This window comes from Barbus barbus, assembly GCF_936440315.1.
Source record: "Barbus barbus genome assembly, chromosome: 19".
NCBI lineage: Eukaryota > Metazoa > Chordata > Actinopteri > Cypriniformes > Cyprinidae > Barbus > Barbus barbus.
Window position 1 is genome coordinate 126,364 of NC_136747.1, and position 23,168 is coordinate 149,531.

The 23,168-nt window shown below is 38.0% G+C and overlaps 1 protein-coding gene across 1 annotated transcript in view; it reads right to left on the bottom strand.

The window, feature by feature from the left end:
- Positions 1 to 23,168, bottom strand: part of LOC306884833 (sucrase-isomaltase, intestinal-like) — an 84,966-nt gene that overhangs the window by 43,107 nt on the left and 18,691 nt on the right. Inside the window, exons 8-26 of the mRNA XM_079441049.1 lie at positions 15,752 to 15,851; positions 15,495 to 15,607; positions 14,696 to 14,821; positions 12,599 to 12,730; positions 12,386 to 12,502; positions 12,025 to 12,138; positions 11,787 to 11,871; positions 11,584 to 11,701; positions 11,134 to 11,305; positions 10,179 to 10,295; positions 9,881 to 10,035; positions 9,715 to 9,799; positions 8,117 to 8,173; positions 4,341 to 4,465; positions 4,094 to 4,182; positions 2,836 to 2,885; positions 2,539 to 2,712; positions 1,044 to 1,193; positions 720 to 923 (exon numbers count right to left, since the gene is read on the bottom strand). Of these exons, the coding sequence (XP_079297175.1) occupies positions 720 to 923; positions 1,044 to 1,193; positions 2,539 to 2,712; positions 2,836 to 2,885; positions 4,094 to 4,182; positions 4,341 to 4,465; positions 8,117 to 8,173; positions 9,715 to 9,799; positions 9,881 to 10,035; positions 10,179 to 10,295; positions 11,134 to 11,305; positions 11,584 to 11,701; positions 11,787 to 11,871; positions 12,025 to 12,138; positions 12,386 to 12,502; positions 12,599 to 12,730; positions 14,696 to 14,821; positions 15,495 to 15,607; positions 15,752 to 15,851 (2,283 nt within the window). The remainder of the gene's footprint in view (positions 1 to 719; positions 924 to 1,043; positions 1,194 to 2,538; positions 2,713 to 2,835; positions 2,886 to 4,093; positions 4,183 to 4,340; positions 4,466 to 8,116; positions 8,174 to 9,714; positions 9,800 to 9,880; positions 10,036 to 10,178; positions 10,296 to 11,133; positions 11,306 to 11,583; positions 11,702 to 11,786; positions 11,872 to 12,024; positions 12,139 to 12,385; positions 12,503 to 12,598; positions 12,731 to 14,695; positions 14,822 to 15,494; positions 15,608 to 15,751; positions 15,852 to 23,168) is intronic.

Genomic DNA, 23,168 nt, shown 5'->3' on the forward strand with positions numbered 1-23,168 from the left:
TGTTGTGTCCATAACCTTGTTGTCAATAGCGCCGTCCTTTTTTTAGGAATTAAGATTTAAAGGGATAGTTCACCCAAAAATGAAAATTACCTCATGATTTACTCACCCTAATGGCATCCTAGGTGTAAATGACTCTCTTCTTTCAGACAAACACAAACGGGGTTATAATAACATTTATCCTGGCTCTTCCAAGCTTCATAATGGCAGTGAACGGGGGATGAGATTTTGAAGCTCAAAAAAGTCCATCCACGAATCATAAAACGTCTCCACACAGCTCCAGGGGTTTACAAAAGGCCTTCTGAAGCAAATCAATTTGTTTGTGCAAGAAAGTTATCCGTTTTTAAAACTTTATAAAGCAAAACATCCAGCTTCCAGCAGACAATGACTTGCGATGAATGGATGCACTTTTTTGATCTTAAAAATCTCACCCCCTGTTCACTGCCATTATGAAGCTTGGAAGAGCCAGAGAAGTGTTTGTCTGAAAGAAAAAAGTCATTTACACCTAGGATGGCTTGAGGGTGAGTAAATCATTTTTGGGTGAACTATCCCTTTAAATCTTAATTCCTAAAAAAAGGACGGCGCTATTGACAACAAGGTTATGGACACAACAAAGTATACCTTAAATGCAATGTAAGTCGCTTTGGATAAACACTTTGCTTTATTTAAACTGTATATTTAGTCATTGTATTGGTCATAATCCTAAATTTAGAAAATCATACCTTCCAACGCAAGCTTTTGCCACTCAGATATGTGATTTCCACACGGAGCTTGCTGATGTCTCGAGATTGAGAACGTTGACTTGGGAAAGCCGTATTGCGCTCTATATCTACAGTGATGCCACCCGCTGTTTCAACCACGTTGCTGGTGATGTAGCCATGGGTGTCGGGGTAATAACACCAGAGCGCGTTTGGAACATTTGAAGGCTATTAAAGACAATAAAAACACTTTGAACAGATGTGTTAAATCATATTATAACAGTAACAGGAAATACTAGAGTCTTTGTGTATGCACTGAACAGATATTGAATATCCTCTCTCTCTCACCTCCCAAATGCAGCCACGGGCTTCACATTTGGCCTGATCGGAACCTGCTTCAGGATAACAATCGAAGTTCCTAGAGTTTCTGCCTTTGTTCTGCCAGTTGACTGTGTAGTCCTTCCCCAGTTCCAGCTCCAGGTTTCTCAGGGACAGCACCTAGCAGACCACAAACACCCAATGATATACAGGTAGATCACGCAGCATGTGTATTTGAGTCGGAATCCTATCCTCTAGATTAAAAGTGTGAATAACAAAAATGTCAAATATTGTTGTGCTTCATGAAGTCTTTGCGTTAGTACATCCTATAAATGACAGCAGCTGGCATTAAAGGTATAGTAATTCACAGCCTGGGCAAATGGTCCTGGGTACATATACAGCAGTATTCACTATGAGCATCTTGTCGCATTAATGATGCATTCGCGGGTCTGACCACAAGGCATTCATAGTGCATACTGCAGTGTACAAGCTCAGGGCCATTTGCCCAGGCTGTGGATTAAATAATGTCCAGTTTCTTGCACAGACAGATCATTTTGCTTCACAAGACCTCAATATATCATCAGGAGCCACGGGTATTAATTATATTTTGTCTGCATATGTTTTTTTAAATCTCAAAATTATGGCACCCATTGACTTCCATTATATGGATACCAGAGGACCACGGCTTCCGCAAAAATAATTTTTTTTACTGCTCTAATGAAGAAAAAAGTTACCTAAATCTTGGATGACCTGAGGGTGAGTAAATTAACAGCAATTTTTCATTTTCAGGTGAACTATCCCTTTTATGTGTCACGTGTAGTTTAAGATCAAAGTACGCCCTTAATCGCACCCTAATATGTGTGTGCTTTTGAAAGCCCTGACAAATCCATTCATTTGGAGTGACAGGACCTCTCCTGGTGCCCTATTTACTTTATATTCCAGGTCATAAAGGGATAGTTCACTCAGAAATTAAAATTATCCCATGGTTTGCTCACCCTTAAGCCATCTGTATATGACTTTCTTCTTTCAGATAAACACAATCAGACTTATGTTTAAAAAATCCTGGCTCCTCCAAGCTTTATAATGGCAGTGAATGGCTGCCATGAGTTTGAAGCTCAAAGAAGTCCATCTAGCCATTATAAAATCAATACTTGTGGCTGCAAGAAGTTAATAAAGGCCTACTGAAGTGAATCGATGGGTTTTTATAATAAAATATAAATTTTTAAAACTTTATTAACTAAATATAGCTTCCGGTAGAAGGTTGACTTGGGGCAAAAGCATGACTGACACAAAGTATGATGTAGCGAAGTGTTTGCCGCCTCATGTCATACGTCATATACACCTAGTTTGACCTAAGGGTGAGTAAATCATGGAATCATTTTCATTTTTGGGTGAACTATCCTTTTAATGTGCATTATACCGATTTCTGTAGGGTGTTAAATATCCTATTGCAATCAAAATCTTTAAAATTGGTCACAAACAGAGTTTCACATTAACTTTGGTGATGGATAGAAAACTCTTTTACCTTCCTGGTAGAATCAAAGTTAACCTGGGACTCGGTCAGAGCGTTAGTAGTGGTGCCATCTGACACGAGCACAGAGACAGGAACGCTGGTCACTCCCATTACGGTGATGTTCTCAAACTTCAAGTTATTTGGATCTGTGTAGCCATTGTGGGTGACATGCATTGTCAAGACATCCTGAACCAGCAGAAAAAGATCAGGTATTACTACAGATTTTAGTAATAGCTGGCATTAAATGTTGCTTTTTGGACATACTAATGCAAAACAAACAAACAGAAATGTGATATTAGGATGACATACATTAGCCACGGAAAACTGGTAATGAATGTAGGAGCCGGATGAAACAGTATCTAAGAAAAATAAGTTATGAGAGAAAAATCAAGTCAAACAAGTGTTATTATGAGGTTTTTTTTTTTTTTTTTTTTTAAGAAACATTTGGGTAAATCTAATAATTTAGTCTCTACAATAGGGCTCAATAGTAAGCATGATTTTAAGGCAGTGTACTACATCTTACATTCGTTGCCCATGTACATGTGTTTTTATGCCTTGTAAATGCAATATTAAATGCAATAACGTTTCTTCAACCTTTTCTTATTGCAAATTCTGCTCATTTTGAAGGAAACCTCTCTAAGGCAAAGTTATTGTCCTTGTTAACATAGTTGATATATTGTTGAAGAAAAAACATAAGATGTGAGTTTATTGTATACATCTGTAATGGGTTAAATTATAGGTGTTCTTGCAAAAATGAAATATAAATGCATTTGGGGCATTTCAAAGTAAACAAAGCTCAAAGTTGGCTTGACAAAGCCTTGTCTGAAAGTTTGAAATAACTTTGAGAAGCTTAGGTTGAATTGAAATGTTGAAATTGAACAATTGAGAAAGGGACGGAGCACACATGATTAATCTAGCATGATTAAGCACTGGCCCTGCATGGGCAGCCCTCACTTAACCGCCAGGAAACCTAAGCACTGTTTTATTGAAAATAATAAAGTTTGAAATCACTGTCATGGATATAAGCGCTTGCTTTAGTTGGGCTCTTGACCTTCGACTTTTTCACTTAAGTTTTTATCTGGCTACTACAACTGTGTGTTTCTGAAACACATTTATAGAAACAGCTGTGGAAAGAAAAAAAAAACTGGTTTGATGATTCATTCATCACATAGTGGTCTGATTCTCTGATCTAGAGTCAAGAGCCCAACTAAAGCAAGCGCTTACCTCCATAACGGTGACTTCAAACTTTATTATTTTCAATAAAACAGTGCTTAGGCTTCCTGGAGGCTAAGTGAGGGCTGCCCGTGCAGGGCCAGTGCTAAGGGGCCAACGTTTTGCCAATGAGCAAAATTGCCAATGGCAGCCCTAAAGGGCCAGTGCAGGCTTGTTTGCAGGGTAATGGAACCTCAATGTAAAATGTTATCACATTTAGTAACTAAAAAAGTAAAACAGTAGTAGAAAATCTGAAATTCTTATATTCTTGATATTGATTCCTGTATAAGGTAAATTTTTGTTTCTGATGGTGAAGTGAACAACTTTTAATTAATAGCAAGTTCCTTCAAAATACCTCGAGACTCTCCGTCATCCCAAAATAGCTCTCCTGACGCAGCATTGTTGTCATCGAGAGCGATGATCAGTCTCATGGGATGACGTCGGCTGAGGGAACATAAACATACAGAAACTCAAGAGCAGACACAAAATGGATCCTTTGAAGTTGGGATTCTTGTTTGTGACTCCTTTTTAAGCATTAAAGGTGATATGTGTTATAGGGGAAATCTACAGTTTTTTATTTCTTTTTCATTTCCCATCATTACCTGTATGTAGTGGTGACATCTGGCATTTGTGCGGGTAGAATGGCTCCGCCTCTCAGGTGTAAACCAAGTTTATCAGCGGGCAGGTTCAAGTTAACTTTTGCTTTGCGATCGGTAATCCGTTCCTCCTGTAAAACAAACCAAAAATTGTATTGTCATATATATATGGGTCATGTCCACATTAAGGTAAATTTACAAAAGTGAATTCATATACACAGAAAACATATTAAATGCAAGTAAAGTGTCTACTTTTAAGGTTTCAAATAAGTTTCAGGAGAATAAAATTTCAAAATGTGGGTGAAATAATGTTTCATTTTCATTCAGTGTAACACTCTTAATTAAGAAAAAAATAAACAACATACTTATTCTGACCTGTATGCATTAAAATATATAAAGAATAAGTGAGCAAAATAAAATATATTGTATTTTAAATGATTAAAGTCTTGTTGTCAAATGGGCAAAACCTAGGATAGTGTTAAATGTGAAATTACAAGTAATATTTGATCCATATGTCATGAATATATTTTTGTTGTAAATGTGCCTGACAAGATTGTTACACTGAATGACATTTTAGTGGGTGTTTTCTGTAAATCAGGGTTAAAATGTCTGACATTTATTTTTTGCTCAGAAAAAGAACAATTTAGGTAAACAGGACACATTCTAATGTTACCAGTTACACCATATGACATTTCCATTTAAAATCAAATTTGACAGGCATTATCATGACATGACATGACAGGCATACCCTAACCCTATGTAAGCACATGACCTTGGTGGGAATATTTCAAATGTAATTTTTGGTAACACTTTATTTCGATAGTCCACTTTAGACATTCTACTAACAGTAAGTAACTTTGTAACTACATGGTAACTAGCAGTCGTTAGAGTATTAGTAGACTGTCTGCTTAATATCTTCTAACACAAATTAATGAGAATTAGTTAACCTGTAGTTGACATGTAGTTAAGTTACTTATAGATAGTAGAATGTCTAAAGTGGACTATCAAAATAAAGTGTAACCTAATTTTTAAAGCTAATACTCATTAATATTAACAAAATGGCAGCTTGAATGGTGTTTTCACCACTTTCAGCATGCCAATTGCATGCTCCCTCAAAACTTGCGACATCTGTGGCATTGTGCTGTGTGATAAAACTGCACATTTTAGAGTGGCCTTTTATTGTGGCCAGCCTAAGGCACGCCTGTGCAATAATCATGCTGTCTAATCAGCATCTTGATATGCCACACCTGTGAGGTGGATGGATTATCTCGGCAAAGGAGAAGTGCTCACTAACACAGATTTAGACAGATTTGTGAACAATATTTGAGAGAAATAGGCCTTTTGTGTACATAGAAAAAGTCTTAGATCTTTGACTTAAGCTCATGAAAAATGGGGGCAAAAACAAAAATGTTGCATTTATAATTTTGTTCAGTGTATGTATATATATATATATATATATATATATATATATATATATATATACATATATAGGGGTGTAACGATACACGTATTCGTATTGAACTGTTCACCACGAGGCTTTCAGTTCAGTACACATTATAAACCGAACGATTTGTTAGACTGATCCTATTACAGCATATTATTCTATTAGGTTAGATTAGTGTGTGTGCACATTTAGAGTGCGTTCTTTCACTGCATAATTCAGTCTATTAAAATGCATTTAGAATCACAGAATTCCCAGTTTTTATATAATCCACACTCAGTGTTAAAAAAAGTAACACTGAGTCAGTGTTAAAGCTAATGAGATAATTAGTTTCGTAATTGAGTGATGATCGAGCATTAATGAAGAACACCTGCAGTTAGCAAACTGAACCATATTGAAAGAAAGAGAAACAAGAACAGAAAAAAAGAGACGAGCAGAAATCCAAGAACTACAACTGAATCCAGTCACAGCTAAACCAGTTGAATCAACACAATATAAAAAAAGAAGACATTAAATTTCAAGATCTCAGCAGAGGATGATTCAACAACCCCATAAACAGCATCACCAGCTTCACACATTACTAACCAGACTGACTTTAGATGTTGATGTTTTAGTTTAATTTGAATTACCATTATCGAGATCAGTGTTTGCTTTAATTGGGCTCTTGCCCCTTATGCCATTCAAAGTTATTTGGTTATTATAACTGTGTGTTTGTTTAGACCTTTAGCATTTAATAACATTCATAACTGGTTTCATTCAGAGCAGCATCATCGATTTTTTTAATATTTAGTCTTATTTGTAAAAAGCTTGGTCCAACAGTTTTAAGGTTAATCTGAAAGACTTCTAAAAGTAAATTGGCATTATCATACAGGCATCAAGAATCAGTGTATGAATCTCAACAATGGTCACAATCAACATATTCAGATAAACAGATCATCTGTGAACATCACAAAACACGCTACTAAAAGTCACAAAACCGCAGAATGAAAGGAAATAGTAAGAATAAAAGCAAATACTAAGACAGCTGCATAATTTATTCATGTCGCATTGCATGCTGGGAGCCATGGATGAGTTTTGATTGGTGCTCCCAGAATGCACTGCAACATGGAGCTTCATGTTGATTGTCACCATTGTTGAGAATCATTCGCTGATTCTTGAAGTCTGTTTGATGAAGAAAAGTAAAACTTTTAGTGCAAAATATTCAGAATCTTTCAGATTAATCTTAAAACTGTCAGATTTTAAACTATGTGTATCATAATATTAACTGATAAATCTACCAGTGATTATAATCCAAATTAAATCAGTTACTCAAGCCAATTAATGCTGGTTATGCATTATTGAAACATAACCAACACCTGATTACATTTTCTCTTGTTTTTTCTGCCAAAACTAACATGGTTAAACAAACACACGGTTACGGAAACCAAAATAATTGTAACGCTTTAAGTCAAACTAAAGCAAACACTGATCTTGATAATGGTAATTCAAACAAAACTAAAACATCAATATCTAAAGTCAGCCTGGTTAGTAATATTTGAAGCTGGTGATGCTGTTTGTGGAGTTGTTTAATCATCCTCTGCCGAGATCTTGAGAGATTTAATGTTTCTCTCATGTATCTCTCTCTTATGATGTGTTGATTTCATCTAAGGCTGTGGCTGAAGTCAGTTGTAGTTCTTGTATTTTGTTCGTCTCGTCTCTTTTTTGTGATCTTCTTTCTCTTTCTTTCAATGGTTCAGTTTGTTAACAGCAGGTGTTCTTCATTAAAGCTAAATCGTCACTCAGTTACCAAACTAATTATCTCATTAACTTTAACACGGACTCAGTGTTACTTTTTAAACACTCTGAGTGTGGATGATATAAACACTATGGCCCAGTTTCACAGACAGTGTTTAGACTAAACCAGGATTAAGCCTTAAATTCAATTAGGACATTTATGTCATTTTTATGAACGTACTTAGAAAAAAAAAAACATTGCTGGTGTGCGTCTTGAGACAAAACAAAGGCACTGATATATTTTAAGATATAAAATATATTCTAATTTCTTTCAGTTGGAACAGCTCAGATTTACATTTTAGTTATTAGGCTTAAACCTTGCCTGTGAAAACGGGTGGGAGTGTTAATTTAACATGGGGGCTTTTACTGTGTAGTTAATCAATATTACAGAAGAGTGCCGTTTTTTTCTCCAAAAATCAGTATTATTACAAATGATTTTTACAACAGTTCAATAAGCAAGAAGTTAATTAAGAGACTTACATTTTTTAGACAGCCTGTATTTATATATGCATATATATACTGTATATGTATAACATTCTGCTATGGTGGTTCGAGAGGATGGTCTTACCTTCTCAAAGTCATACCAGATGGCATCTGGAATGTAGGCCTCCACATTTTCAACACCCTGAAACAAACAAACAGGAGAATGAGTTAAACATAATGATAAATATTATTTTGATAGTTTAATAATTAGCATTATTCATTAAACTAGCAGGTAGACCATCACAGGTGGTCATTTTACAGAAAGATATGGTCTACCTGTCATGGCATTTCAAGACTCAGAAACAGAAAATATGAGCGAGATATTGGAAAGTAAGAAGCCAAAAGAAAGAGAATCTGAAAATGAACCAAAATTGTGTGTGTGTGTGTGTGTGTGTCTGTCTGTCTGTCTGTGTGTGTGTGTGCGCGCGCATGTGTGTGTGTGCGTGTGTGTGTGCGCTGGTATTCACTTAATTATGGGGATTATTTTTTGTTGGTCCCCATGAGGAAACGAGTTTATAAATTGAAATTATAAAAAAAAAATATTTTATAAAAAAGATCTTATAAAAAATTGCAGATAGTTTTCTGTGATGGGTAGATTTAGTGGTAGGGTTCCCTGCAAACAAGCATGCACTGGCCCTGCACGGGCAGCCCTCACTTAACCTCCAGGAAGCCTAGCGCTGTTTTATTGAAAATAATAAAGTTTGAAGTCACCGTTACGGAGGTAAGCGCTTGCTTTAGTTGGGTTCCTGACCCTTACGTTTTTCTCTGGTTGCTATAACTGTGTGTTTCTGAAACACATTTGTTACAGCAAAAGTTTCACGATGAAAAACTGATTTGATGATTCAGTCATCACATAGTAGTCTGATTCTCTGAGGATATTATTTAGATTTAATTATTTCACTTTATAGAAGTCCTAGTTATCCAAGGATAATTTTTCTCCTGCTTTAATATTTTGAATGTTTTTAAGTCATTATACACAGATATTCAGCGTATGAACCTCAACAATGGTGGTAGTCAACAAAATATTCAGATCAACTCTAAACATCACAAAACAAGCTTTTCGTTGATCGTCACCATTGTTGAGGTTCATGCGCTGAATATCTGTGTATAATGACTTAAAAATATTCAAAATATCAAAGCAGGACAAAAATATATGTAGTGTTCTAGGGCTACTATAAAGTGATATTCTTAAACCTAAATAATGTTCTCAGAGATCAGCCTCTGGATGAGATCGGTGAATCAGGACACTACATGGTGACTGAATCATCAATAAGTAACCATCACCATCTGATCAGTTTGTCTTCTCACAAAAGTGCTTCAGAAACACACAGTTATAGTAGTCAGAGAAAAATTAAAGTTAAGACGTCAAGGGCCAAGAGCCCAACTAAAGCAAGCACTTATCTCCATAACAGTGACTTCAAACTTTATTATTTTCAATAAAACAGCGCTTAGGCTTCCTGGAGGTTAAGTGAGGGCTGCCCGTGCAGGACCAGCGCTAAGGGGCCAACGTTTTTCCAATGAGCGAATTCTCAGGGGTCCTGTGCTGGCAGCCCATAAAGGGCCAGTGCAGGCTTGTTTGCCGGGTTGGTGTATGAGGATAGAATATACAGTTTGTACAGTGTAAAAATCACATGTGCCCATAAAACATGGAAATCCAACGTGTGTGTGTGTGTGTTCACTTACAGGATCTAACACAGGTGTGATGAGAAGATGTGCTCCCCACAAGAACTGGCTGTGCACTCCCCAGGTTTCACTGTCAGAATAGAACCTACCGAGCGTGAAACAATTCTTATAAAGCAGCTGAGGCTAGAACTGTTACACTGCTGTTTGCACATATTTACAAACTCACTCGTGCATCATGGGACGCAATACAGTCTCTCCGTTGACGTGGGCCTTGTAGAAGAGAGTGTAGAGGTATGGTAAGAGGGTGTATCGGATGTTCAGGTAATGCTTGGAGGTTTTCACCAAGAGAGAGTCAGCGCCATATGATGCAGGGTCCTGGTCCTGTTAGAAAGGCACATAAAACTAGTCAGGAAGAGATACTTATATCCCTATAGAGAAACTGATGTTTGTAACACATAGCCCAGGAAGACACTTCATACACTTCGAGACTTAAAGTCTATTGGTGTTTAAGGAACAGCACAGACCTTGTACCCTTGTGCGTTGTGGTTACGGCTGAAGGGGTAGAACGCACCGACTTGCATCCAGCGTCTGCAAAGCTCCTCCGACGAGTCGTCGAAGAACCCACAGATGTCTGCACCAATCTGCAGAAAAAAATTATGAGATTCAGTTTCTCTCCAGAGGAGGGAAAAATCACTCTTTATCTTCTGAAATGCTTCTCCAAAATCTAGACAATTAAATCTAGATCTAAATCTAGATCTTAAATCTAAATCTAAATCAAATGGGGATTCCAGTCTTTTATATATGGAAAAAGATACCAGTAATCTGACAAATGTCTCCATAGAACATAAAAATTGTCCAAAGTGTGCAATTAAGAACATCAAATATGAAGTCATTCTCTTCCAAGACCAAATCATCTAATTTGTGATTATTTTTACATTTCATTAGCAATTCATAATTTTTTTTTTACAAGGTGGTTAATTCAAATGAATTTGTACAGATTCACTCATACCAATTTGTAAGATTTTTGCTAAATCATACATATTTTTCGAATTGCCCAATTAGTTTTAGACATAGGTGCCAATATGAAACAAAGATGGATCTGTAATTTCCTTTAAATTTAAAGGTGCTCTATATTATTTCATCAGTCAGTTGTGGAAAGTAAAACTGCATCAAATATCTGTGTTTTTTTTAAGTCTCTGTGAGATCTTGTGTCACTGTGAAATCATTCCTGCCATAGACCACTCAAAGCACGTAGACGCATCCGCCATATTGCAACGGGGTACTTGACATCACACACTATAACAATCAATGAGTATCTGAAATGCCACAATACTGCACATGCATATAAACTAGTGTTGCAGATGCAGACTCAACTTGCGCTCGAGGGTTCGCAGACCAGTCCAATATGGCGGACGACTTATGTATAGCGGCTCATAGAAACAGTCGCTAATGAGGTATCTACCAATACAAACCACTTACGTAAGGGACTCCAAAGAGGTTAAACTCCAGCATGCCAGGTATAGCCCATTTAATGTCATTCCAATTGGCGCCATTGTCACCCAACCAGTGCCCAGCATACTTGCCCACCCCGGGGAAAGAGGAACGGGTAAAAACCATGGAACGGTTTGTCTTAAACGTTTCTTTCGCTGCTCTGGAAGCAGAAATATAATATTAGAGTTATAGGGAGCGCTGGCACCACAATAAAATGACATCCAGGAGGGTGTTGGAAAGACACAATGGTGGCCTAAAAATGTTAAGCTAATTGAGAGAAGGGTGTTGAGGAACAAATGATATGGCTATCCAATTGTAAATACAACATTGTTGTAATGTTAATTGTAATTCTTAGCATTCTGATAAGACTCAAAAGCAGCATCAGTCAATCACAACAGAGATTATTTGCATGCAGAGTGTGGAAAAACCAACACATACTTCTCAGTGGCCAGGACCATCGAGTACCCATAGAGACTGTGGACATCATAGTGGTTCCCCCATTTGTGTTTAGCATCCATACATAAGGTCTTACTGTACATCAGGTTATCAAGGATACCTATAGCATTGAATGGAAATTAAGAGGCTGGATGTTTACGTATCTGCTATGAATAAATCCAGGTGTAGATGCATTTCAGACTCACGTGGAGTGAATGGAGGATAGTTGAGTTTGTTCTCAGCGCAGCCTTTGCTGCTTCCCTGTACGAAACTGGCCACCTCATTCATGTCCTTAGGCGAAAAAAGTTTTAAAGCTTTTGTGGTGTATATTGTATACTAGATGAGATGTCTATTGAGCTCATATATATTGATGCGGTGTCATGTGTAGTATTGATTTGGAAGATCGGTTCAAAATGATCAGGCTCATCTCTGTGGGTTACTCACAATCCAGAGAGCATCATGCTTGACTTCGTTGTGGAAACGAGAAATTTCATCAACCCACCAATCAACGCAAGCCTGGTTAGTGTAGTCAGGAAACACGGTTTCCCCTGGCCAGACCTGTGACGTGTGAGAGATACGTTTTACCATGAGTATTGTGTTCCTAGATCAGACCCTGTTCACAATGTGCATTTCAACCAGCGAGGACAATGCAATACAATTTTCTGTGTCCACATCAGTGTAAAAAACTGATGTTTTTCAAGTTCAGTTATTTTTATGAAGAACCACCACCAGTTCTCAATCCCAAACCGTACTGACAATTAACTATTATAATGTCACAGTCAGGAGTCTCTTTGGAGGGTCTTACCTCTCCTAATAGAGGTGTGTTGCCATCTGGTTCAGTGACCCAAACTTTGGCTGCATGTCCCCGGTCAAGTGCTTCATAAGGTCCGTTTAGCCTTTTACCTGTGGACACGGCAGGATCCTACCAGGAAGGAAATGTTCAAGGGGTTGAAATGTAGGACTCAAAACTTGCCAACCCATAAAACTCTGCACCTCAGCATGAATATCAAAAGCTCACCAATATGACAATGTATTTCTGCCCTTTCTCATGCATGTAGTCAGCAAACTGAGGCAGCTCCTTAAATTTCTCCATATCATAGGTGAAGATCTTTTTGTCCTCCATGTAGTCAATATCAGTGTACTGGACATCCTGGAACACAAAGTAAGTATGATTCAGCTGAAAGTCTATCCTTTTCTCATTGAATATCATGTTTCACTTCAACGTTTTACTATGGGAGTTGCACTCTTCAACATGCCAGTCTAGCCCTTCTGATTCACACCACCCACTGCAAGTGGGACTCAAACCTGGGCCCATCTGCATGGGAGTCGGGCAGTCTAACAATGAGGCTGAAGACTGCGGTCCCTAGCATCAGTCGCTAGAGTGCCTCTTGAGTTCAGGGGAATGAGGTTTAAACACACAGCTCGTACCGACCTACGTTAGTTACACTAGCAACATGCTAATTCATGTTATCAATATGCTAGCAACATATTAAATCATGCTAGCAATGTGAAAACATACTAACAGCATGCCAATGTATGCTAAACCATGTTACCAATGTGCAAAATCATGCTAGTAACATGCTAATTCAGGTGAGCAATATGTTAAATCCTTTTATCAGCATGCAAATGCTGCATTCACACCACCGAATAATTTTCATAATCTCGATGACAACACGTGATGTTATATTCAAAACTGTCCATGTCCTTGGGCTGGGAATTATGTGTTTCTATGGCACCGCTGTCAATGCCTAACTGAATCTGCAGCGCTCAGGTGGTATAAGGACCACATAGTTTCAGAAAACAGCCAGTTTACAAACTGTAATCTACTAGGACGTAAATACTTTTTACGTGCCAGAATCGTACAGTAATTACGACATTTCTGAGAATGCATTTTAAATCTGTTAAATAATGTTAGCAACATGCTAATTCATGCTAGCAACATGCTAAATCATGCTATTGCCATGCTAATTCATGTTAGCAAAGTATTAAATCATGTTAACAATATGGCAAAACATGCTAGCAACATGCTAATTCATATAACAATATGCTAAAACAATACATCTTGTTAACAGTGCTAAATCATTCTAACTGTGCTAAAACATGCTAGCAGCATGCTAATTTATGCAAGCAATGTGATAAGTTAGCAATATGTTAATTCAAGTTAGCAATTTGCTAAAAAATGACAGCAAGGTGCGAAAACATGCAAGCAAAGTGTTAAATCAGGCTAGAAATATGATAAAACATCTTGGCAAAATGCAATTCATGTTAGCAATGTGTGCTAAAACATGCTAATTCTTGCTAGCAGAGTCAAGTCACCTTTATTTATACAGCGCTTTTTAAAATACAGATTTTCAAAGCAACTTTACAGTGGTATCAGAAAAGTTTGCATTGTTTAATGTTAGCAGAGTGATGAATTATGCTAGCAATGCAATAAAACATGCAAGTAATTGGTTAAAATGTTAATTCATGCTATGATTTTTTTTTTTTCAAAGTTAAAGCTTATAAAACTTTCAAACCTTCATACGGCTAGCTGACATCAAAGTTTGTCTACAAACTTTTCAATCTAGTTTCTCTCTACCTGCACTATTACAGTGAAATCAGTTCTGTCATCCTCTTTTGCATCCATTCTGATTCTGATTCTAACATTGATTCACTGTTGTCTGTTTCGATTTTTCTGAAAGCTTGACTTCTATCAGCCATTAGTAGATGGTGAGATTCTCCTACTAGTAATTTTCTAATTCTAATCATGCAATGTAATCCTGACATGCAAATGAATGCCCTCTTTGTTAAAAAAAAATGAGTGCCCCGCCATAAGGTGTTAAAAGCTTCTAATGCTGCATTCGCGTGCTATCAGAATTATCGTAAATATGAGTTTACTAGTCAGAAATTGGCCATATTTGGCCATCATTTCTGACTAGGCAGCTCGTATTTACAATAATTCCGATAGCACGTGAATGCAGCATAAATGCATGTAGGCCTATAGGTGAAGTGTGGAGTTATTTTTTTATGAATTGGTAAGATTTGCTCCATGTTCTCGATCGTGGATTTGAAGTGCTGGGTGAAATCAAATATTGCAGAACAAAGCGAGAACCCTCCGTCTGTTCCCGGCACTTACATACGGAATGCCAATCTGCCGGTTCCTCTCCACGACTTTCTTCACTTCGTCCAGGCTGCCGTAGTCCCAGCGAGAGAGCTGGAATCCCAGAGACCAGTACGGAGGAATGAAAGGCCTGCCAATCAGCTGGAAAGATACAAAGCAATGGTAAACACACCAAACATAAAATATATATATATATATATACATACATATATATTATTTGTATATAGTACAAAAAAAAAAGTTATTTGTATATTATTATGTATTAGTTAATAGTGTTCACCATCTGTTTGATTACGTGTAATTTGTAACTAACTGCGTGATTCTTACTGTACATTTCTGTCATAGTCACCACTAATAACCTACTCCTAAATATAATGTAGAAACTTAAAACGATTTGTATTGTGAAAAGTGCTATACAAATAAACTTGAATTAATTGAATAGATAGATAGATAGATAGATAGATAGATAGATAGATAGATAGATAGATAGATAGATAGATAGATAGATAGATAGATAGATAGATTATACAAGCTATATATATGTGTGTGTGTGTGTGTGTGTGTGTGTGTGTGTGTGTGTATATATATATATATATATATATATATATACTGTATATATATTTTTATTTTATTTTATATTTTAATTTTCATTATTATTATTTTTTTATATATTTTAATATTAATTATTTATTTATTTATTTATTTTGTCATAGCATGTGTACTGTCCACCATGCTGTCTCTAACATGAAAAAGCATTTCCAAGTGCTTATAATTTATAATGGTGTTTCTATTTATATTTGCCCACAATGCTAACCTGTGTGAACTCGTCCACCACTGCTTCTGGTGTGTCTCCAACCAGGATGTAGAAGTCCAAAACCCCTCCGATAGTCCGGTAGGTTATGGCCGGAGCAGGCTGGATTGTCACCTCTGCACACATGCACACAGACAAGAGCAGACAGACATAAACAACTAAAACTGCTCTCATGTGCTAATATTCAACAAAAGCAACCATTCCAAACACAATAATAGACATCTCAAGTCATTATGACTTTAGTCCATGGCAGAGCTTACCCATAGCATTGCTGTTCATGAGGAAAACGCCAAAGGACTGGCCGCTCTCATCTTCCAGACATGTGAAATAGGGGTAGTGGCCGTAGAGGTTGTGTGTGCCCTGGGGTGGAAAAGATATTAAGGTTTGTAATGCCAAATTTCAACCTTTTAATCAGTTAATTAGAAAGTTTGGGACATTTATGTCTCATCATATTTTAAGTATTATAAAAGAAAAACAAACAAAGTAGAGTATAAAAGTTATTAATTTGACTCATGTACTATAATTTAAGTCTTCTAACATCAGTTTTGCTTTATTTTATCATTTGAAAAGTATTTAGGCGAACCCGAGGTGTAAGCTCGGTCACATTGGTGGCAGCGGTTTTGTTTTGGGTGAGTTTAGTTAGTGTTGTAAAGTGTTCCATTGGGTGTTAAATTAGTTAGCATAAATTAAAAAGTTTATAGTTAGTAGCATGAGCGGTCTACGCATCATCTTTATGTGGTTCAAGGAGGAAGACAGTTTTAGTGTTTTGCGGGACCGTGACAGAAGCAATAGGAGCGTGCGAATTGAATTGTTCTCCCCTCCGTTCTCCAGAGAGGAAATCAAAGTTTTGTGTGCTGGGAAAGACTGTTTGAAGTTGTTGTCAAAGCGCTCACTGAAGGGAATGGAACCGCTTCATACAACTATGAACTGAAAAGGATTTTACCCACACATTTAAACAATGCAGCTTTCTCTCTATGGGAAGTCTCCCTGATCCTGTTAAATCTGACTATAACAAATATGACAGGGAGCGACAGACATGGAGGAAGCCGTAATAATTACAGATCGGTGCGAGAACGTGAGAAATGCGATGGATGTGGGATATGTGACTGCTAATGTCAGGCATAATTTGATGGCCAACGGGGCTGGGGCCAGTGTGAACTCGGTGTCGGACATTGATGGACTGTACAGAGTAATTGATAGGTAAACTAATGAGGTGAGAGACATGAAAATCACCCTTAACCGTTTGGAGGATGAGAACGACAGACTGAAAGAGAGAGTGAGTCGGAGCGGCAGACATGAGTGGAGTAAAGCATGCTACTCATCATGTGAGTCAGGACAGTGCTGCTGTCAGGGACCTGCTTGCCTTATGCAAGCATATGGGATGCAGAGAGGCCGCTCTTCTGAAAGAAAACCGTTTATGGAGTTTAATAGTCGTAAGCACCACAACTCAACTCGTTGTCTTATAAGGTGTGCTAACAGCCCCTCCCCTAGCCCCAGCATGCGGAGACGAGGCAGTTATGAGGAGGAAACTAGGAGACAGAGAGTGCGCTTCATGACCCTTGGTGAAGAGGAAAGGAATTACAATCTGGGAAACTGGTTACAGCTGATGTTGCAGCCCAAACACCAGCTGTATTACACAGGCCTGATGGCACAACCTTACTGGACACAGACACTGAGCAGGGGCCTCTGGTATCATATGTGAAAGGCACAATTGAGGGCATCAAGCTTCCTATCCTAATTGACTCTGGTCCGAGTGTATCACTGATGAGCTTTTCGTATGTCAATCCCTGCACTTCGCACTCAACCTCTAAAAAAAGATTATATTGCGGCTTGTGCTGTAAACGGACAGATGTTGTTCATGCTTGGCACACTTACTGTGACACTACAGCTGGGTACTGAAATCTGGCAACATGTTTTTCATGTAGTGAGAGAAACAACACAGTTTGTGTTGCTGGGATGGGACTTTTTAATAAAAAATCATGCCCTGCTGTCATGCTGCTCTCATTCTAATTAATCATGCTAATTTACATTTATGGCACATTTCCATTCCACTTCTTACCAGCTCAGATTTTGTCCCTACATACTGCAATGTGTCCTCTCGCAACCGACATGACACTTCCACCCCTCAGTGAGTCAATTGTGCCAGTGTCAGAGTCTGCCGGTCTAGTTGTGGCACACACACTCACTAATGTGCACAATGGACTGACTAAAGCGCAAATTTTGAACCCTACTGGACAGGACATTCCTATAAAACAGGGGATTCGCCTGGGTGAGTTTTATTATGTAGCTGATTCTGATATTCATCCCTTTCAACAGGACGCAGGGGTTCCTTGCCCACGCGACACAGCTCCTCCAATATCTTTAAGTGAGTCACCAATTCCGACATCTGATAGGACAAAACTCGCAGCACTGTTGTAGGAGTACAGTGACATCTTTATCTTCTCAGGGAAAAATACAGGGAAATGTACATTGGTGCAGCATCAAAGTGAAAGTGACGTGACATGTGGCCAAGTATGGTGACCTATACTCGGAATTTGTGCTCTGCATTTAAACCATCCAAAGTGCACACACACAGCAGTCAACACACTCACACACCATGAACACACACCTGGAGCAGTGGGCAGCCATTTATGCTGCAGCGTCCGGGGAGCAGTTGGGGGTTCGGTGCCTTGCTCAAGGGCACCTCAGTCGTGGTATTGAGGGTGGAGAGAGCGCTGGACATTCACTCCCCCCACCTACAATACCTGCCGGACTCGCAACCTTTGGATTACAAGTCCAACTCTCTAACCATTAGGCCACAACTTTCTCACCGTATCAGGACTGAAGGAACATGGCCCTATTAAGCAGCGCACATACCGTAGATCGCCTGAAAAGAGGGCTGAGATAGAGAGACAGGTGGTGGGCCTACTAGCTGAGGGTGTCATCGAGGAAAGCTGTAGCCCCCGGGTGTCTCCAGTCGTGCTTGTAAAAAATAAATGTGGTGCCTGGGGCTTCTGCGTTGATTATAGACGCATGAACAGTATAATTGTCCGGGACTCTTATCCTCTGCCAGGTGTGGATGACACATTGGATGCATTAGTAGTCTCCAGATGGTTCAGCATATTGGATTTTTCTAATGGATACTGGCCAGTAAAGGTGGCCGAGCAAGACAGAGAAAAAAACAGCTTTTACTATAGGTCAGGGTCTATATCAGTGGTGCTGCATGCGGATGGGGCTTTCTAAGTCCCCCGACACTTTTCAGCGAATGATGGAGTTAGTTCTGAGAGGGCTCCCATGGCACATTTGCATGGTGTACCTGGACGATATTTTGATTTATAGTCCAACATTTGACAAGCATTTAACTCACCTGAAAAAGTGTTTTCCAGAATATGTTCGGCAGGTTTGAAATTGAATCCCAGAAAATGCAACTTGGTCGGGGATCACGTGATATTCCTGGTTCATGTTGTTTCAGACAAAGGTCTCCAGCCTGACCCGAGAAACAGCTCTTAGCTCCACTCACATCCTACCTCTTTGCCCATTTTCATTTATCCGGGAGTAACACGCAACAGCCAGCTCGACCACACTTTAGGCTTCGAATACGATCTTTAGGAACCTACAGGTGATGAAACGGACACTACGTCCATTTTTTTTATGGTCTATGGCAGGGGTGGGGAATGTCCGGCCTCCGGGCTGCATGCACCCCATGAGACAGTTTGATCCGACCCATCAGTCGATTCAAAATCCCCCTCCTCCCTCAGGGAAAAAAAAAGCTAGACAGCAATTATTTTTCCTGTGATGGAAAATTACAAATATAATGAAAAATATAATGGCAACACTTTCTATGAAGCCCATATTTATACTACATTATAAGGGTATTCTTAAGGCATTATAATGAATGCATAATGCATTTAAGCCTTATAATATGCTATTTCACATGCAGCGTGGAACGAGGAGACGAAGGAATTCATTCAATCATAAAGTCTTTAATTATCCAACAGGGAACACAGGGAGCGTAGAGGACACAGACATAAGGAACGACGTATAAGAACTGACAAACACTAACTAAATGGACAAAACCTTAAATACACAGACAATTAAGGGACTAACGGCTAGACACACCTGAACCAAATGACATAATGAACGGGAGACAGAAACTGGGTCACGGAGCACATGGGGAGCAAAAACACCAGTCTGGAATAGATGGCCACGTTCATTGGCCAAGGTCCAGCCATGAGGCCGTTTGACCAACATGTCAAACAACCAATCATAGTTTGTTTCGTTTAGCGTCACATTTCAGGGTGTGGAAATGTCGCCACAATAACAGACCGGTGTGTGAAACTCTCGGATGTATTTTAAAGATTCAATGCCGCAAACTTTAAATATTTCACATACTTTTGAAAATCCAGTATTTAGTTGACTCTGATAAGCGTTCGTCATCACATTTGTAAACACAACGGCTTTCTTCTTTCGTGAGGGGGTTTGGCGCCACGGCATCTTTGTTTCCCGGCAGACCAAAAGTAAACGCGACACTTGCATCTCCCGGAAATCCCGTTTAATTCAACCAGTCAGATGACGACTTTGGCATTCCTGAAGTGTTTCCAGAAAAGTGTGCCATATGCATCAGACGTTTAGCCAACAGTCCGTGGGCTAAACGTCTGTCTGAGGCTGAGACTACGAGTCACATGACTCGAGACTTGCCTCGGACTCAAGTCCCAAATTTGATGACTTGTGACTCAACTCGACATAATTAAAGAAGACTTGAGACTCGACTTAGACTTTGACAGCAATGACTCAAGACTTGACTTGGACTTGAGGCCTGTGACTCGGAAAGACGTTATGATCAGATCAGCGTCGTTATCACTCTAGACGGGTGTAGCGTACTTGCGCTTGACTGGCAGTAAGCCAGAGACTGCATTCAGGGAGTGCTTGATATACAGTATATTCTAGTATAAATTAATGGAGTAATAGCATAACTTAGACAAAAGAACCGAGATAAGAAAAAAAAATGACATGATTCGTCTAGTATATCTAAAAGCACGTGAAAAGCGCTGCCCTGCCCGTTTGATCGCCACCCAGCAGACACACGGAGCGGGCATGAGAAACGAGCAGTACGGCCGTGATCACTGGTGCTCGACTCATCATCACCTGATGCTGCTAACCGCTGCTAACCGCTGCTGTTAAATGCTAAACATATTCCTCTCTTCTTTTGTTTGTCTGACACCGAGGTGCACCATGAGTTACAGAGCTGCATCATGCCACCACCCTCGCAGCTCTGCCAACTAGTGTTGTCACGATACTGGAATTTCTAACTTCGATACGATACCTTGAAAAATATCGATATTCGATACCATTTTCGATACCACGGAGAAAAAAACTGCCACAATATTAAGGGGGTAATTTTTTTAATTTAAAAATAAATGTGACAAGTCGAGAACATGCGGTATATTTTACATGAACAAAAAAATGTCTTGAGGTACTGCATTTGTTGATTTATTTATTAATCTTTTATTAATCTTAGTTAAATGTTAATTGAAACTAACGTTTACTAATACATGTACTAATTAAAATCCAAAGTTCTATTTGTTGATATTCTCATTTGCTTCATAACCAAAATATTTCCAGATATAGGGCCCTATGAAATCCCTTTTATTTTTCCCCAAATTCCGTTTTATTTTTTCTACATTCAATTTTTTCCATTAAAATTTTTCTGGATTCCGTTTTTTCCCGTTTGAATTTTTCTGGACTCTTTTTTTTTAATGGTCAAATTAAATGCTATTAATCTAAAAGCATGTCTAATTAATTAAAATCATGAAAATTATACAATTTAACATTTAATTTAGTAAAAGTGTAACAAAAATGACATGTTTAGGGCCGTATGAAATGTTTTATTTTTTTCTCACCTTATGTTTTATTGTTACCAAATTCTGTGTTTTAGCATGTCTATTATTTGAATGCATACAAACAATTTGTATTTATTCTTACAGTAGCCTTATGAAATGTGTTTTCCCCCTCAGAAATTCTGTGTTGTGTATTTAAATTTTACTGGATATCAGATGAAGGCATAAAACTATTTTAATTAATTTATATTTGAATTAATGAAAATTAAACATTTACATTTTTGGCAAATGAAGGGGATTTACTATTAAAATTAAAATATTTTGTGATTCTTTTTAAAAAAAAAATTAACAGTAGTAGTAAGTAGTAGTATTATGTACATTCTACTAAATAATAGTAATATAGCCTATTTCTGGCACACGGTCTTTAATAGGCTAAGTTAAACTGAACTTTTATTTTGACGGGTTGCCGTGAATACTTTTAAAGTTCTGTGTGTGTATGATATGAAGCTAGTTTTACTCAAATTAAATGGTAAAATGCTCGTAAAGTGCCTTTCAGATCAGTTCTGGAGATATTGTTGATGTATTTATGTCCTCATTGAGACGGCAGACGCTGAAATCACCGCGAGCGCCACATTAGTAAACACAACCGCACGTGCAGCACATTCACACAGAGACGCGCAGAACATGCAGGATTCATATTTAAATCCACTTTTGCAGCTTAATATTTACAGATACTAGTCCATATCGCGATTTGATTTTGACAAATTCCGTGACATTCCGCGTTAAACTGTAAATTCCATGTTTATGACTGGATTCCGTGGCGTTCTCTGCATCGCGGAGATCATAGATCCCTACAGATAGCGCTCCTGCTGTGTTCTTTAACAACCAGAGCAGTCATCTTTCTATTCACTTCACTTTTGCTATTTAACCAGAGCGAAGGAGACGAGTGCGGTCACGTGTGGTGCTTGTCCACGCGCCTTTGGAGAGAAGTGAAAGTGACAGCTCGGCTAGTATCGGTGTATCCATACTTCGGGAAATTAATATTGGTACTATTCAGATATTTCAGTATCGATATTTATCGAAATATCGATATTTATTGGTAAACACCTCTTTGTCAGATCTCCACTGTTTTTGTTTAATCAGTTGTATTTTTTAATTGCTTGTGCATTTTATTTACATCTCCATTAAGTTTAAAGTTAATCCATAATCAACATTTAAATCTGAGTTTAAAGTTATGGTGCAAATATTACTTAAATAAATTCAGGATCAAAATGATGGGTTAAAATGTAAACCTGCTTATTTTTAAAGGTTTAAAGTTTGGTGAAAAATAATTATTAGATAAACCTTGATTTAAGCTAGATTTAAAATTAATCATTGCAAAAAAATTATCTATAATTTGAAGGGGGAAAAAAACGGCAATTGGCCTAATGATCATTTAAAATATAATTTGAAGAAGTGTTTCTTTCACAAAATGATTTGTGAATTGTAGTCTATATATATATAAAACTATAAAATATTAGTAAATTTTTCTCTCTCTTCACCAGGCACTTTTCACTTTTATTTCTTTCGGGATAAATAATTGAATTCACATGTTTTAAATCAGTCTGTATAGCACATAGCCCCTACATTTAGCGATCAACTATTATAAACTTAACATTTAACGTACCACATTTTGTCTTCGTTACTCTTAGTTATAAAGAATGGTAGCACAGCATTTTTGAATGTCTGTCTTCATGAGTCTGTCTGCATCCACATTTGCAGACAGACTCATGAAGTTTTCTCTCACATGTAAAGGTGAGAGAAAACTTTCCTCTCACATGTAAAGTATGGTAGCAGTTATTTCTTCTATTTCTTTCAAAGC